The 17132-nt window shown below is 34.5% G+C and overlaps 1 protein-coding gene across 9 annotated transcripts in view; it reads left to right on the top strand.

Annotated features, from left to right (window-relative positions):
• SSBP2 (single stranded DNA binding protein 2) overlaps nucleotides 1-17132 on the top strand; it is a 297817-nt gene that overhangs the window by 82526 nt on the left and 198159 nt on the right. For all 9 annotated transcript variants that reach the window (XM_089909089.1, XM_089909088.1, XM_089909086.1 and 6 more), the window contains 2 exons: nucleotides 2369-2430; nucleotides 13663-13747. In XM_089909089.1, coding sequence (XP_089765215.1) covers nucleotides 2369-2430; nucleotides 13663-13747 — 147 coding nt within the window. The remainder of the gene's footprint in view (nucleotides 1-2368; nucleotides 2431-13662; nucleotides 13748-17132) is intronic.

The following is a 17132-nucleotide window of genomic DNA, read 5'->3' as shown; positions in this document are numbered from 1 at the left end:
AGGATGAAAAAGATGATGTATGTGAAACATTTTGAATTTCTCTTAGGAATAGTAAGATGTAATACTGTTTAAAATACAGATGCATTACCTTCAGACTTCCTCTTGTGAAAGACCATATCAAATATAAATCTTATAGTTATTTTCCTAGAGTACCTTATCTCCTGAAATAGCTGATGATTGGTTGTGGAAGTTGTGAAGGTGCAGGAAGGAGACTGCTTAGTAGCTGATGTGGTGCAGTGGGACTCATTTAGACTGTGAGTCTAATCCAACCTCCAGCACAGTCTGGCACTGAGAGCTAGTCATGCTATTTTGACTCTTCATAAGTCATCTCACATTCTCCTTTTAATTATTTCACAGTTGTATTATGTAAAGTCAAGATGAACTGAGATGAAACATAAGGACACTACTTTAAAAAACTTACTGTTTATATGCTTAGGATGGTTCCAGGGGTTAGGAATATTAGTGTGTCTGGGGCACATCTGTGAGGTCCGTTATTATGCCCTTTCAAGAAGACTAGTGAAAAAATGGTAAGAGAAAGGATTGAGAGAAAGATGAGACACAGATTTCTGACTAAATTATAACTTTAGCAGGACATCAGAGTTTTATTTCTCATAACATTCATTAAGTACCATTCCTTATTTTTTCATGAACCAAAAAGATAGAATATTGATCAACTGAAATTATCGGATAAAAGGTAGTATAGATTAAAAATTTTTTTTGAGTGTTACTGCTTAGGAGAATTCAAGCTAGGATCTGGCTTACATTTATATAACATGTTCTGGTTCATAGATCACATTTAGACTTTATAAATTCAAGTTCATTAATTGCTAGAGTTCACCTTTTAGCGTTTTTTTTTTTTTTTTTTGCGGTACGCGGGCCTCTCACTGTTGTGGCCTCTCCCATTGCGGAGCACAGGCTCCGGACGCGCAGGCTAAGTGGCCATGGCTCACGGGCCCAGCCGCTCCGCGGCATGTGGGATCTTCCCAGACCGGGGCACGAACCCGTGTCCCCTGCATCGGCAGGCGGACTCTCAACCACTGCGCCACCAGGGAAGCCCCCTTTTAGCTCTTTTTAAAACTGGTTATCACATATATAATTTTCTAATCTTTAGAAAGTTCGTTTGTTTTTTGAGAGCAAATTACTTGTCTATGTCAAGGTTCCCAGTGGTTTATATTTTGTGTACATATGAACTCTAAACATGTAATCAGTTTCAGTTATTTTAATTGCACTTAAGTTTTGCATCTCTTCCTTAGAGAGGTTTTGATTTTTTTTTTTTTTTACATTTAGGGCCACTTCTTGAGTTTTTATTTTTAAATGTTTTTGGTTTTTATCCTTTTGGGATAACTTCTTCCATAGTAAGTGATAGAAAGGATTCCTTGAATTTTTTGAAATCTATAATTATAGTTGTTTACTTCCTAGTAGTGTTAAGGGCCTGTGGGCACATTTTATTGATTGGAGTATTGTTAAATATTTTTAATTATTTAAAAACTACAGGATATACTTATACATAAGGATTGTTTGTTTTCAAAGCTGGATCACCTTAGCTAAAATTATAACTTACATTTACCTTTTCTCTTTATCCTCCTTCATTGTTTTGTTTTCCTCCACAGCATTTGTCACCTTCTATTTCTAATGTAAATACAATTTCCTATTTTTGTTTGTTTGCTTGTTTATGATCTATCTTCCTTACTAAATTATTATCTCCCTGAATGCAAAGATTTTTATCCTTTCTGTTGACTGTGATCCAATGCTTAAAAAAGGCACTGTATAAGCACCCACACAGCTTTCCAGTTTTTAAATTTAATTTGTAAAAGCATTTAGTCAGAACTTGTAATTTTGATAATATTGACCTTGTTTTAAATCTTTATTATAGTGAACTCCAACTCCTCTGAAATATAAATAATTGGAAAGTTTTATGTCACCATCTTTTAAAAATTCTTATGAAAGTCATATGCCTTCTTACTCCCATCCCCTCAAATAAGGAACTTATTAAAAAATTCAATCCTTAGAGTATAATTTAGAGTCTACATATTAAGCCCAGTCTCTTGCAAATTTCTGGGTTAGTGGTGATAACTGATTTTCATGTTGGTGTTAATAATGGTGATTTTCATGTGCCTTAAGATCCTGAAATATCTTCTGAAATTATGGCACAATGGGAAGCAAATTCAGGAAAATAATGGTGGCATCTTCTCTCAAACTATCCAGTCAGCAAATCACAATATAAAATGAGTATTTTTAAAACTTGAGTAAAGAATAACATGAAAATCTTATATATTATCATAATATTTTAAATGGAAAAATATTGCTTTATAATATGTGTGAGAAGTATTATTAGGAAAGTATTTAATATCTCTTTTATTCATTTTAGATAAGATGGGAAAAAAACATCACATTGGGGGAACCACCAGGATTCTTACATTCTTGGTGGTGGTAAGTATCTTTAATTCCATTTTCACTAGATTGATGATGCATTTCAGTAGGCCTGCACTGTACCTGTTTATGATTTCATGCCTCTCACTTATACTTTATCATTTTCTACAATTATTTTCTGAAAGGTAGCACTTAGAAAAATAAAAAACAAATAAACTCAAAACCAGCATTAATGTTATTTAACTTAAAGATACTTCTATTAAATCAAGCTGGAATTGTGACCAGTGTGTGGAATCTCCAGCTCTAAGTATGATATTGTATTAGTCAGCTCTGGCTACCATAATAAAATACCATAGACTGGGTGGCTTAAACAACAGAAATTTATTTTCACACAGTTCTGGAGGCTAGAAATCCAAGATCAAGCTGCTGAGCATGGTCTGTTTCTGGTGAGAACTCTCTTCCTGGCTTGTAGATGGCTGCCTTCTTACTGTGTCCCCACATGGCAGAGAGAGAGAGAGAGAGACAGAGAGACAGAGAGAGAGAGAGACAGGGAAAGAGAGAGCGAGCACATAACAGAGAATGAGAGAGAAAGACCAAGCATGTGCTAGCTAACTAACTAGCTTTCTGGTGTCTCTTTTTATAAGGGCACTAATTGCCCATGAGGGCCCCACCCATGTGACCTCATCTAAACCCGAGGCTACTGAAGGTAGTGGTGGTGATGGTGGTAAATTTTTAAGAGAGAGAATAGTCCAAAAAAGTTTGAAATAATTCTGTATAGACTCAGAGCTAGAACTGACTAGGAATGTACACAAAGATGGTCAGTCAGTATTAAAGGCCCAGCTGATATCAGAACTTATAAATTTTATTGTGGTACAAGTATGCCCAGGTATGTGACTTTTCTACAGCAGTATTTGTTAGTCTAGGTATTCAAATGGACAAGCTAGGCTTTTCTTTTTCTTTCATTTTAAAAAAATTTCTTCAGTTAGGAGCATTTCCTGTTCAGTACTTTATACATTCATCTCTCAACATCTTATTCAAAAGAAAAAACAAAAGCTCTCTTCTAGTGCCGTGCACGTGGTTTCCTTGGTCCGTTACTTCATGCCATCATCTTTTTAATCTCTCTCCTGAAAACGTGCTTTACTAGAAGTTCCATGGTGAATAGAACCACACTTGGTCAGTTGTGGTTGTGGGTTTCCCTTGTTTGTCTCACATACGTATGGCAGGAACAGGTGCAGTCCTTTGGTTCAGAGTTGTTCCTTTATTTGGAACAACGGTTCATTGCAGTTAAGCAGTGTCATTGTGCTGTTTTCCTGGGGTTTAAGACTGACCTCTTGTAACATATAGTGGTATAAAAGTCAGTTTTTCATTTTACATAGTCTGTATTTATGATATCTAGATCTAGACTAGAAACGCTTAATTATTTGCTGAATGTAGTTGAGTTTCCCACTTGTTGACACCGTTATATTTTGTATGTTTCCTATTAGGTCTGCAAAGTGGCAAAGAAACCACTTTAGAAGTCTGTCCCTATTGGATTAGTGGGTTAACAAAATGAGGATTTTAAGTTTTTCATTATAGAATTAATTCTATTTCTTGCACCTATTTCTGTTTTACTCCCTTCCTCATGAATTTAACCTATCCTCGTACTGTAAATGGTTGATAAAAACTCACTGAATACTTTGGCTTTTTGCTTCCACCAGACTTCAGTGTTTTTGGTCTTTGCTATCAGAAGGTATAGCTCTTAAATCTGCTATTGCCCTTCCTTTTTCTATGGCTGTTAGATTCAGGGGAACTCTTCCTCTGTGGTTTTGGTATTTTAAGAAATTTTTACTTAGAGATATCAAAGAAATTGTAAATAATGAGCATAAATATTTTTAGACCATATTTATTTTAATTTAAATCTAGCACATGCAAAAGGTACATTATTTTCAGTGTTTTTAATGTTCTTCCCTAAAACTATCAATACTAACGTACCTTTTGAGGTGCCTACTTTATCGATATAAATCAGTGATTCTTAATAATTTTGAAGTCATGGGGTCCTCTGAGAACTGATGAAAAGCTGTGGATCCCCTCTTCCAGGAAACTGCGCAGATCCTAAGCTTTCCTGATCATTGTGTGTAGCCAGCCATGACTGTGAGCCTTAAATCCAGCAGAGGCCTGACTTTTTTTTTCAGCTGTTTCAGTGGTCCCTTTGATTTTTTTTTAAATTAAGACTTTATTTATCTTTTAGAGTAGTTTTCAGTAGGTTCACAACAAAACTGAGGGGAAGGTAGAGATTTTCCTTATACCTCCTGCTTCCACACATATATAGCCTTCCCATTATCAACATTCCCCACCATGGTGGTACATTGTTGTAATTGATGAACCTACATTAACACAGTAAATCACTCAAAGTCCATAATTTGCATTACAGTTCATTTTTGGTGTTGTACATTCTGTGGGTTTGAACAAATGTATAATGACATGTATCCACAATTATAGTAATATACAGAGTATTTTCACTGTCCTAAAATTCTACACTCTGCCTCTTCATCCCTCCCTACCCACCCTCCACCCCTGGTACTCACTGATCCTTTTATTGTCTCCATAGTTTTGCCTTTTCCAGAATGTCATTTAGTTGAAATCATACAGTATGTGGCCTTTTCAGATTGGATTTTTTCACCAAGTTATATGCATTTAAAGTTTCTCCATGGCTTGATAGCTCTTTTCTTTTAGTGCTGAATAATATTCCATTGTCTGGATGTACCATGGTTTAATTATTCATTCACCTACTGAAGGACATCTTGGTTGCTTCCAAGCTTGGCAATTATGAAAAAAGCTGTTATAAACATCCACGTGTAGGTTTTTATGTAGTCATACATTTTTAGTTCCTTTGGGTATATATCAAAGAGTGTAATTGCTGGATCATATGCTAATAATATGTTTAGTTTTGTAAGAAGCTGCCAAACTGTCTTCTAGACAGGTTGTACCATTTTTCATTCCCACCAGCAACAAATGAGAGTTTCTGTTGCTCCACATCCTGGCTAGCATTTGTTGCTATCAGTGTTCCAGATTTTGGCAATTCTAATAGGTGTGTAGTGGTATCTCATTGTATTAATTTGCATTTCCCTGATGACATATGACATGGAGCATCTTTTCATATGCTTATTTGTCATCTGTGTATCTTTTTTAGTGAGGTATCTGTTAAGGTCTTTGGCCCATTTTTTAATTGAGTTGTTTTTTTTCTTATTGTTGAGTTTTAAGAGTTCTTTATGTATTTTGAATAACAGTCTTTTATCAGATGTGTGTTTTGCATATATTTTCTCCTAGTCTGTGGCTCGTCTTCTCATTATCTTGACATTGCCCTTTGCAGAACAGAAGTTTTAAATTTTAACAAAACCTAGTTTATCAATTATTTCTTTTATGTATTGTGCCTTTAATGTTATACCTAAAAAATCATTGCCATACTCAAGGTTATCTTGGTTTTCTTGTAAGTTAACTTCTAGGAGTTTTATTGTTTTATACCTTACATCTAGGTCTGTGATCCATTTCGAGTTAATTTTTGTGAAGAATTTCTAGTGTCTACATTCTTTTTTTTTTTTTTTTTTTGCATGGGGTGTTGTCTAGTTGTTGCAGTATCATTTGTTGAAATGACTATCTTTGCTCCATTGTATTGCCTTTGTTCCTTTGTCAGAGATCAGTTGACTATATTTATATGGGACTATTTGTGGGCTCTCTTTTCTGTCCCATTGATGTATTATCTTTTTTTTTTTTTTTTTTTTTTTTTTTGCGGTACATGGGCCTCTCACTGTTGTGGCCTCTCCCGCTATGGAGCACAGGCTCCGGACCCGCAGGCTCAGCGGCCATGGCTCACAGGCCCAGCCACTCCGCGGCATGTGGGATCTTCCCGAACTGGGGCACGAACCTGTGTCTCCTGCATCGGCAGGCAGACTCTCAACCACTGCACCACCAGGGAAGCCCTCACTTCTGTCTTTTATAGAATATTTGCAAGTGGAGTTTTCCTGTTGTTTAAGCCTTTTCACCAAATATTTACTATGCAAAATTATGTTGCCTTCAAGGAACTAATTAGTAGGAGAGATAAACAATTAATAGTATTATAACTGAGGTATGTACTGGTTATAATAGCAATACAGGAGGAATACTTACATCAGCTTGGGAGAGGTAGGAAAGGCTACACAGGGAAAGTGAATCTGAGCTGATTTGTAAGTTGAGTGAGAAAAGGGTATTTAGGGCAAGGAATGGTTAGCATGAAATCTTAAAAGTGATCCTCATGCATTCAAAGAAAGGCAGGTATCTTGGATCAGTTGAATTGTAGATGCAGTACTATGAAGTGATAGAATATAAGGCTAGAAACAAAGGCAGGGGTCAGACTATGAAGTCCTGGAGTGCATCAAGGACTTTGGACTAGAACTCAAAAATTTTAAACAAGGTATATGACATGATTAGCTTTGTGCTTTTAGATACTTGGCATTACCATAGACATGGATTGAAGAGGATTGAGAGCAGAGGCAGAGTCTAGTTTACAGGGCAGTTGTTATTGTCCAGTTGAAAGGTTATTAGGTGATGGACCCCAGAGAGTGAACACTGAGTGGAATAGATTGGAGGTGAATGAAGAAGTTGCCAAGTTTTAGATTTGGATGGTGGGATGAACACTGATGCCATTGATTGAGTGAGGGAGTATAGAGCGAGCAACAGGCTTTGGAAAAAAGACCATGATTTAGCTCTGACAGATTAAATTTTGAGATGCCTATGTCACATTCAGAGAGAGATGCCCTATACAGTCAGAGCTCTGGATCTGTAGGTCTGAGACAGGCCCATAATGGTTTGGGAATTATCAGCATAGACTATACTGTAGTGAAGAGTGTTCATGGGTGAAACTGCCAGTGTAACAAGTAAGAGCAGGGCCTGGGGTTGGGACTCTGGGGAAAGTCAACCTTTAAGTGTAGGTGGATAAAGAGGAGCCTCAAAAGAAAATACTTAGAGAGGAAGGAGGGTAATCAGGAAAGAATAATGTATGGGAACCAGAAAAGGCATTCAAAGGAGAGATTAAATCTGCAGCAGGTAAAAGTAAAAAAAAACAAAAAAACAACAACAAGTATTTTCCTGAATCGGGAAGTAAAGTGAACTTTGGTGGTCTTGGGGAGAACAGTTTCAGTGGAGTAGTGAAAGTGAAATTTAGAAGGCTGTTGTATTTCATTTTTCTAGCTCCAGGTTTATGGAGAGTAGTGGAAGTGTGCGGTGATGTGTGTAGTAGTTTCAGGATTAACAATGGAACAGGACCTAATGTTTTTATTTTTAAAATTGAATAGATTTGACCATGTATATAGATTGAGGTGAAAAGAGCAATAAACATGCACAAAAATACAGAGTAAACTACAGGAGAGATGAGGGGCAAAGGCCTTGGAGAGAGAGGAGGAGGGGAATTTCTCCTTTTAGTATGGGATAGAGGAAAGTGTGTGATTTTACTTTCTGGAGCTGTTTTTCCTGTTTTTGATATGATTTCCCTTATCATTTATTTTCTTCTTTCCCAGTTTGCACCATGCCGCAGTGCTGTTATATTTCTTAGGCCTCCCTCCTGTGTTCATTGCATTTACCTTGATCAAATCCCTCTTGAAAGCGTATTTCCTCTTAGTATGCTTTAATAAAAGTTCCCAACTCTCTTCCATGAATTTCAGAAATAAAAATGCCAAGAAACTTCTTTCCTCTGAAATGAATGTCCTTTTAGATTTATGTAATTCAAAGATACACACTTTTTGAAACTTCCTATTTAAAGTTTTAATGGCAGAAACTGTGACTCAGTTTTATTTAATATTATATGTAAAACACCTTTTGAAGTAACTTTGGGCTCATGTATTTATATCCCGTAATTAAATATGTATAACATTGCAGAGAAAATAAACTAATAACTAAGATTATCACGAGAATCCAGTTTCTGTCACTTGGCAGTGGAAAGTCAAATCTTGCAGCACGCTAGCACTGTAATGATTTTAGAATCTAACGATGCCATCAGGTATAGCTAAGAATAACCAAATACTTATGTGAAAATAATAGCATTGGAATTAGTCAGCAGGCTTACTAGAATGGTATAATATTTGTAATTGGTAGACTACTTCTTACCCATTAGTTCTTGCCTGTAATAGGCATGGCGTAGCTAATTATTTACTTGAATTAAGTTAAACTAAACATCAGTATAAGACAATGTAGGCAACAACTAAGATAGAAGAAGAGTATAATCACAGTGATAAGGGAATAAATAGTATTAGCAAGAGAGAAAGCAAAGAACACAGGTGGTCAGGCTGTAGGGGAGAAGCGAAATGTGTCTGGGAGACTAGGAAAGGAATGTGGAATACAGAGGAAGATTTGGTGGGGAGAAGACATTGTAAAAAAAAAAAACTGATGGAATCTTCCATTAAATGCAAAGGATTAGAAAGGAAATTGAGGCAAATTTTACTTAATAAGAAAACTTTCTTTCTGGCCATAATAACTCTATGAGACTTTTCTAGAATACTTTTAATACCTTCATACTTATTTTAAAAGTACTTTAGTGCAAATCATCTTTGTATCTGCACAAAAGTCTGTAAAATACATAACAGATATTTTCTCTTTACATAAAAAAACTAAGGAACAAAAGTATTTGCTCAAGATCAAACTCAGGATTAAAGTTTTCTGAATTGTAACCAGTACTCATCTCAGTAACAGATATTATTTCTTAAAGGGAGCAGAATTTAGTGGCCCACTATTAATAAGACACTAATTACAGCCCCCTTTTGAGCATCATGAGTGGCTAATTCCAGACAATAGATACAAATGACTCAGAAAAGTTGTCTTTTCTGAGTCCAGTCTGTCTTGAGGCATCCATGGATCACTGGCAGCTTGTGTAGGGTGAGGAGGTGGTTGCCATAGGTTACTCAGGAAATGAGTTGGAGTACAGGGGTGGAAGGTAGGATAACAAAGTGTTTGCTGTCTCATCCAGGACAGGCATCTATCTACCACACTCTTGTAACATCTGATGGTGTTCACAGTGCCAGAGCTGTATAAACCTGCCCATAATCAGAATATAAGGCATCTTTGAAATAAGAATTTTTAATACCACACTCACATTAGAGGCAAAACAATGTAAGATAAAAAGTTTGAGCCCAGCTCTGCCATTTGTGTGGCACTTGTGTGGCCACTTGTGTGCCACTTAGGTAAATTATTTAACCTTTTGAAGTCTCAGTTCCCTTATCTATAAAATGGGAAAATAATAGGAGGATTAAATGATGGAAAATGTTTAGTATATGATGCTTGAATTTAGCACATACTTATTAAATGTAAGCTATTTTGATGATACTTTAAAATATGAATTTGTTACTATTCCAGGATTATGTGAGAATTTTATGATAGTGGGGCAAAATTTAATGCTTACATTTTAGAAAGTATTAAGCAGTGCTAAGGAATGATACAAGCACAGGTATGTGGAAGTTCTAAGGTGATGAGCAGGTACATGTACATTTCACCACCCTCCGGAGCGTTACAAATGGATAGTTTTCTTCAATATAGGTTAAGAGTAGCTAACATTAATTGATAATGTATTTTTTGGACAGTCAACAAGAAATAACTTCCTTAGTTATCTTAAGACTTGAACTTATAATAACATGACTTGCTCCTCAGAAAAAAATGTCTTCCCCAGGGTTTTTTTTGCTTCTTCTTTTAATTTTTATTTTCATAGAATTCTAGATCTTGCCAGTGGCATGAAGGTTATATAATTACGTTAGCATCCCATCTTCTGGGACACATCTGACATGTTTACCCACCCTTGTAGACTTCTCTGACAACCATTTTGCTTTCTATGTTCCCTAGAGAAATTGAAAGCTAGCTAGTCACTTTGACTCACATCCTCAGGATAGAAGGAAAAAAGTATTTGGATGAGATCCTCAACCTGGGAATCCTGTGTTTTCTTTTAACTTAGGTGGGGAAATTTTAATAATAAAAAATGATACAAGAACAAAGATTTCAGTACTGTGCAAGTTTTGCTTCTCTGTATTTAGTCTCTATCTTCTTCATTTCTAAAATAGAGATTTTTCGCTTGTTTCTGCTTAGGAATAAAGAGACTGTAAATCTAAAGCATTATTCATGAATATCAATCTACCACAATTTCAAGGATAGTGTTTTGGTTTCAGGCTTTGGATTAGAGAAATTGAAAAGCTCCTGGGCCTCCAGCATGTCAAGTTGTACAGAGAGGAAGTCTGTATTTGTTGATTACTATAACTTTATAGTATAGTTTGGAATTGGGAAGTCTCCAGCTTTATTATTCTTTCTCAAGATTGCTTCAGCTATTCAGGGTCTTTTGTGGTTCCATACAAATTTTAAGGTTATTTTTCCTGTGAAAAATGCCATTGGAATTTTGATAGGGATTGAATTGAATCTGTAGATTGCTTTGGGTAGTGTGGACATTTTAACAATATTAATTCTTCCAATCCGTGGCATGGAAAATCTTTCAGTTTTTTTAAATTTCTTCTTCAATTTCTTTCATCAATGTCTTATAGTTTTCAGTGTATTGCTCTTTCACCTCCATGGCTAAATATATTCCTAGGTATTTTTTTCTTTTGGATGTATTTGTAAATGGGATTGTTTCTTAATTTCTATAATAGTTCATTGTTAGTGTAGATTCACAAAAACAAACATCACAAATTACAACAGACTTTTGTATATTGATTTTTTTATCCTGCAACTTTACTGAATTCATTTATTAGTTCTAACAGTTTTTTGTGGAATCTTTAATAATTAGAGTCTTCTTTCTTTTTTCTTATAATAATTAGAGTCTTCTTTCTTTTTTCTTAGTCTATTAGCTAATGGTTTTTCAAGTTCGTTGATCTTTTCAAAGAACCAACTTTTGGTTTAATAATTTTCTTTTTTTAAATTCTTTATTTCATTTATCTCTGGTTGAATCTTTATTATCTCCTTCTGCTAGCTTCTTTCCTTCTGATTTCTTCTTTGACCCATGGGGGTGTGTTGTTTAATTTCCACAAATTTGTGAATTTTTCTGTTTTCCTTCTGTTATTGATTTCTAACTTTATCCCATTGTGGTCAGAGAACATACTTTGTATGATATCTATCTTTTTAAGTCTGTTGAGACTTAATTTGTGCCCTAACATGTGATCTATCCTGGAAAATGTCCCATGTGAACTTTAGAAGAACATGTATGCTTTTTGTTGGTTAGAGTGTTCGGTATATGTCTATTAGATGTAGTTGGTTTATTGTGCCATTTAAGCCCTTTATTTCCTTGCTTGTGTTCTGTCTGCTTGTTCTGTCCATTATTGAGAGTAGAGTATTGATGTCTCTATTATTGTAGAACCGTGTATTTCTCCCTTGGATAAATGAGTTTAAAAGGATATATTTCTTTACCTTTATTCAAGGAAAAAAATGTATAGGTAACGTAGGATTGTTAGAAATACGATATATAAAGTTATCTGCTTTAGTAATTTGGTTTATTATCCTTAATCTGGCTCTTGCAAATTTTTGACCTTCTATTAAATCCATAAAGAGAAACATTGTCATAATATTGCATATAATATTCTGTGATTAAACTAAATACAGTTTAAAGACAACCATTATAAAATTTTGGTTTTAAGAACTTTTAAGTTCCTTAAGAACATGAAAATGAGAATAATTGTAATATACTGTAATTCATAACACACCTGATCCAAGTGGAAAACTTTAAGCTGTATCCTTGTCTATGTATAATTCTTATACTTTCTATCCCAAAAGGGATAGAGGGAGGTCAGGTACAACTTCTAACTGCTTTCACTCTCCTAAAGGAATTGAAGTTTATTTAAATTAATTTGGTCTTTATTGTTTGCTTTGTATTTCTTGCTTATTGTAGAAATTTAAAAGGAAATAAACGCCAGTACTTAATCTTTCATATTTTTCACCTCTAAGGGTAATCTTATTTTACTGAATTAATTGTGTTATAAGGCATACAGAATATTTTATCCTAACTGAGGAGAGAGACCCAGGTTAAATGAGACTTCAAGGGTCAAAACAAAGAGACCAGTTTGATTTACCAAGTTTTATTGTACCATTGTTAACTGTGCCCTCAGCCCAATGACCTGCCTTAACAATATATATGCATTTTAAGCTTTTGTGCAAGCTAATTATAGTGTTGATGATATTATTAATAATATGCTTACTATAAGACCCTGTGTTTATTTTGTATAATTTAATTTTCTCAGCAACCCCATTGTATAGAGGAGGAAATTCCTCTCTGTTTAAACAAATTGAGCTAGTAGTGGGAGGGAGTCTCAGGAGGGAGGGGATTATGGGGATATATGTATACATATAGCTGATTCACTTTGTTGTACAGCAGAAACTAACACAACATTGTGAAGCAATTATACTCCAATAAAGATTAAAAAAAAAAGAGCTAGTAAACGGCAGGGCCAGCTTTTGTCTCAAATATGTCCTATTCCAAATCTTGTGCTGTTAACCACTCAGCTTAGCCTACTTTCCAATTCTATAGAGTGGGAAATGTATAATAAAAAATACTTGTTGATCAGTAAAATTACCTTTGTTTATTGCCAGTACTTTCAGCCATTTGCTTTGCTGATTTTTAATCCCTTGCTCACGTTTGTTGTTAATTTTATAAATGGGAGGATGACTGGGGCCATATGTTTTGTAAGCAGTATAATTATTTTTTCTCAACCAGTTCCGTCTTGCTTTTTCCCATTGTTCTTGAGTAGGAAGAAAAAAAGAAAGTTAGTGTGAATTTTTTAATTTTCAAAATTACTAACCTGTCTTTGTAATTACAAGGGAAAACCAGAGGATATTTTAAGAAAATATATTTATTTGACAGGTGTGACTTAACGGTCAGGGTAGGGTATTGGTCTGGGGATTGGACGACAAAATTATCTTGAAAAAATTAATTCCACTTTTATAAATAAAGTCACTTTAATTCCTTAATGCTTAAATTGGTATTTTTAAAACCTTTTCATTCTTCATGGGGAAGTTGTGAAAAGTATTATAATTATTTCAATCATGTGTTTAAGTCATATAAATAGACAGTTAAGAATAACAGTCTAAATTTTTTTAAATTAAATTTTCATTTTGGAAAAATCTTAGCATTTCTGAACAATGGCTGGGTTATACCCTATTATTACCTGACGAGCCTTGTCTGTATTTAAATCTTTCAAATAAATACTTGTCCTGAAGAAGAAAACACATTTTGTGTAAAGAACATTTGTCTTCTAATTTTTGGAATTGTGATCTCTCATTTGACATTATATGATTTTCTTAATGTTACCATAATTACTTTTTTAGTGTATTTTGGGATCTCTACTGTGCAGCTCCAGAAAGACGGGAAACATGTGAACATTCAAGTGAAGCAAAAGCCTTCCATGATTACGTAAGTTACTATATAATTTTACTAAGTTATATTGTCAGTTTTCTTCTTAACCACTGTTCTTGAAAAATGCATTGGACCATCCATTTTTTTCCTTTGGTACTTAAGAAATTATTCTTTTTGTCTTGGGAAGTAGGCTCATCACTTTAAAAGTGAAATACAAATGGGTTTGTGAGTCTTGTTGAAGAAACTTAGGATAAGAGAGTAGTCCTAACTCCAGGATGTTAAAGGTGTTTCTTATCTTTAAGTGTGCCTGATTTGTGAAGTTGCAGATTTATAAAAATTAAGTAGTAATTATTCCACAAAATTCATTATAAGAATTCTATAAGTGAAAAGTTCCTCTTCTGCATATAGCATTTTAAAAATATATAGAAATATTACATTATTCTCTTTTGCAACTTTTAGTTACACATCATAAGGCTAAATATCCCCTTCACTGAATTCAGTTCCATAAATAAATTTATTGTAAATTAAAGGAAATACAAGATAAGAGAGCAAAAGAGTCTGGGCAAAAATGAAAATGTGAATTTTTTTTTTTTAATTCTTAAGGAAGAGCAGTGGCCTATCCTTGGCTAGGTGATGTATATTGAGTGTTTTTTTAGAAGAACTGTAAATGTGATTTTAGAGAGTTGATGGCATCAGGAAATAGAATTGTAAAAAAAAAAAACAAAAAGTGGCGGGGGAGTAGGTTTTCTTTAGGGAAAAATAGCATTTAAGAATGAGGAGATTGTGTTTTGAAGGGGCTGGGAAAACACTGTGCAGAACTGACCATAAAAGACATGCAGATTGAGTTTGGGATGGAGGAAAACCAGTTTCCTTAGTGTGGAGGAAGTGGAATTGGGCCTGGAGCCTGAGGAAATATCGATTTTAAGTACCTTAAACTTTACCAGAAGGATACATGTTTAGTTGGTAGAAGGGAGGCATCATTCTGTGTAAACAGCCTTTAAAACCAGAACCAGGGCTCAAAAGGGAAAAAGAACTTGTTCTTCCAAAGGAAATACCTCAGCCTTAGTCTGAAGAGTGGAACTAGCCAGAAGAGTTAAAACCCCAAACACAGCACAAGGAAGAGTATGCAGACTTAAGAAAAGTGAAAATCTTGGGCATCTTGTAATACTGTTTAATACTTTAAACGTATACTAAACTGTGTAATACTTTAAACGTATACCAAACTGATTAAAGTGAGACGGCTTGTGATTACTTCATCTGATATTGATTGTACTTATAAAGCTTGCTTTGTGCTAAACACTAGCTCTTGGCGACAAGGTGAGTGAAAGAGATGCTGCTGCATATAAAGAAGAAGTACAGAAAAGGCAGACAAGGCAGGGCCCAGGACACGGCATTTATTTGGACAATCTCCTTCTCCTTTTTCACCTTTGGGTAATGGCTGTAAAGTAAAGCAGAGATCCAACCACGAAGAGTGTAAGGATTCTGGCTGGAGTGAGATACTCATCTCATCCGTCTCTTACATCAAGAAAGACGTGCCTAGGTTTGGCCTGCCAGTAATGGGAAAAGTTTTTTAAATAACCACTGATTTTGACAACTAGATGACATTAGATAGTATCAGTGTTCTGCTGTAAAGGACGTATAATGTTTGTGGATCTACATCTTAAGAAATTAATTACATAAGTACTTTTTCAAAATTCCATTGTATAGAAAGATGCAGCCTTCTGTTCACCATGGAGATCTTACAGGGAACACTGAACTAATTTAGTATCTCCTTCTTAGAAGCATAGATAAATCATCATTGTTGTTGTCATAGCCATCATCATCATCGTAATCGTAATCATTTTGCATCCATAAGGTGCTTTCAGTATTTCAGAGAGTACTCACTTTAGAAACCCACTTAAATATTTCAAGGTTTTTGAAAATGAGCATTGACCAGAGGTAGGAGTGAAATTAGATTTTATAGGAAGAATAACCCCTTACCATGTAATTTGGTCCTAAGAAAATGTAGTTTAGAAAAAAGTCAGTATTTGGATTTTACAATTTGTTATGAATTAGTACATGTTTTATCAGATATTTCATAATTTTATCTTAAACATTAGTTTTAAGAGATTTGATTTCTTAGGTGGCATTTTTATTATACCTTTAAGTTAATTTATTTTTAATGGTAATACATCTCTAAATTTTTTCAAATGGAGGTTGCTGAAAAGATAGAGTTTGACTTACAGAATCTTATATTGCAATTGGATTTTTAGAAATGCATTTGTTTTCTGTAGCAAACTTTTATGGTAATTTTCATGGGTAGGATTTCCTGAATTCTTAATAGTAGACAGTTTCTGAAAATGATCAACATAATTCATGTTTAATGTGTAAATATGGAAGTTTAATGTGTAAATATGGAAGTTTGAAAGACTCAGGGAAGAAAGCAGGGACAAACAATAAGAGTTTGGTAAAATTCTGTCACGTAATATTGCTGTATTAGAGTCCACTGGGGACCATTTCTAAGATAGTGATTAGTATGTATACCTACCGAATTTCAAGGTAGTTCTCAAGGAACCATTCTGAAAAATATTTTCTTTACTAGCTGCATCTTCAGAGTAAAAAAATACTTGCATGTATAAATTCTGATATGTTTAAAAAGTAGTCTCATTATTTTCTAGTCTTCACTTATCTATGAGATTGAATGGATAATGAAAGATAAACTACTTTTTTTCTTTTATTTTTTAAAATTTATTTTATTGAAGTATAGTTGATGTACAATGTGTTAATTTCTGCTATAGAGCAAAGTGATTCAGTTATACATTTTATATATATATATATATATTTAAATATCTTTATTGAATTATAATTGCTTTACAATGGTTTGTTAGTTTCTGCTTTATAACAAAGTGAATCAGCTATACATATACATATATCCCCATATCTCCTCCCTCTTACATCTCCCTCCCACCCTCCCTATCCCCCCTCTAGGTGGTCACAAAGCACCGAGCTGATCTCCCTGTGCTATGCGGCTGCTTCCCACTAGCTATCTATCTTACATTTGGTAGTGTATATATGTCCATGCCACTCTCTCACTTCGTCCCAGTTTACCCTTCCCCCTCCTCATGTCCTCAAGTCTATTCTCTACGTCTGTGTCTTTATTCCTGTCTTGCCTCTAGGTTCTTCAGAACCATTTTTTTAAAAAAGAGATAGTGGAGGCATAATGAGGTAAATTAAGAATAATCCTTTTAATTAAAAAATAGGCTAAAGTGTTAAAAGTGATTATCTTTTGATACTGGGACTATGCATGATTTTTATTTTTATCTATATAGTTCTGTATTTTCCAAATATCTGTAGTTAACTTTATATACAGGAAAGTTACTTTAAAGCAGATTAAATTTCACCTTACAGTGAGTTCTAATCTTTCTTCTAAAATTAGAAAATAGGGCTTCCCTGGTGGCGCAGT

This window comes from Delphinapterus leucas, chromosome 3, assembly GCF_059928025.1.
Source record: "Delphinapterus leucas isolate spDelLeu-1000000601 "Yukka" chromosome 3, BTC_Dleu_Yukka2, whole genome shotgun sequence".
NCBI lineage: Eukaryota > Metazoa > Chordata > Mammalia > Artiodactyla > Monodontidae > Delphinapterus > Delphinapterus leucas.
This window is presented reverse-complemented; position numbering and strand designations above follow the sequence as displayed.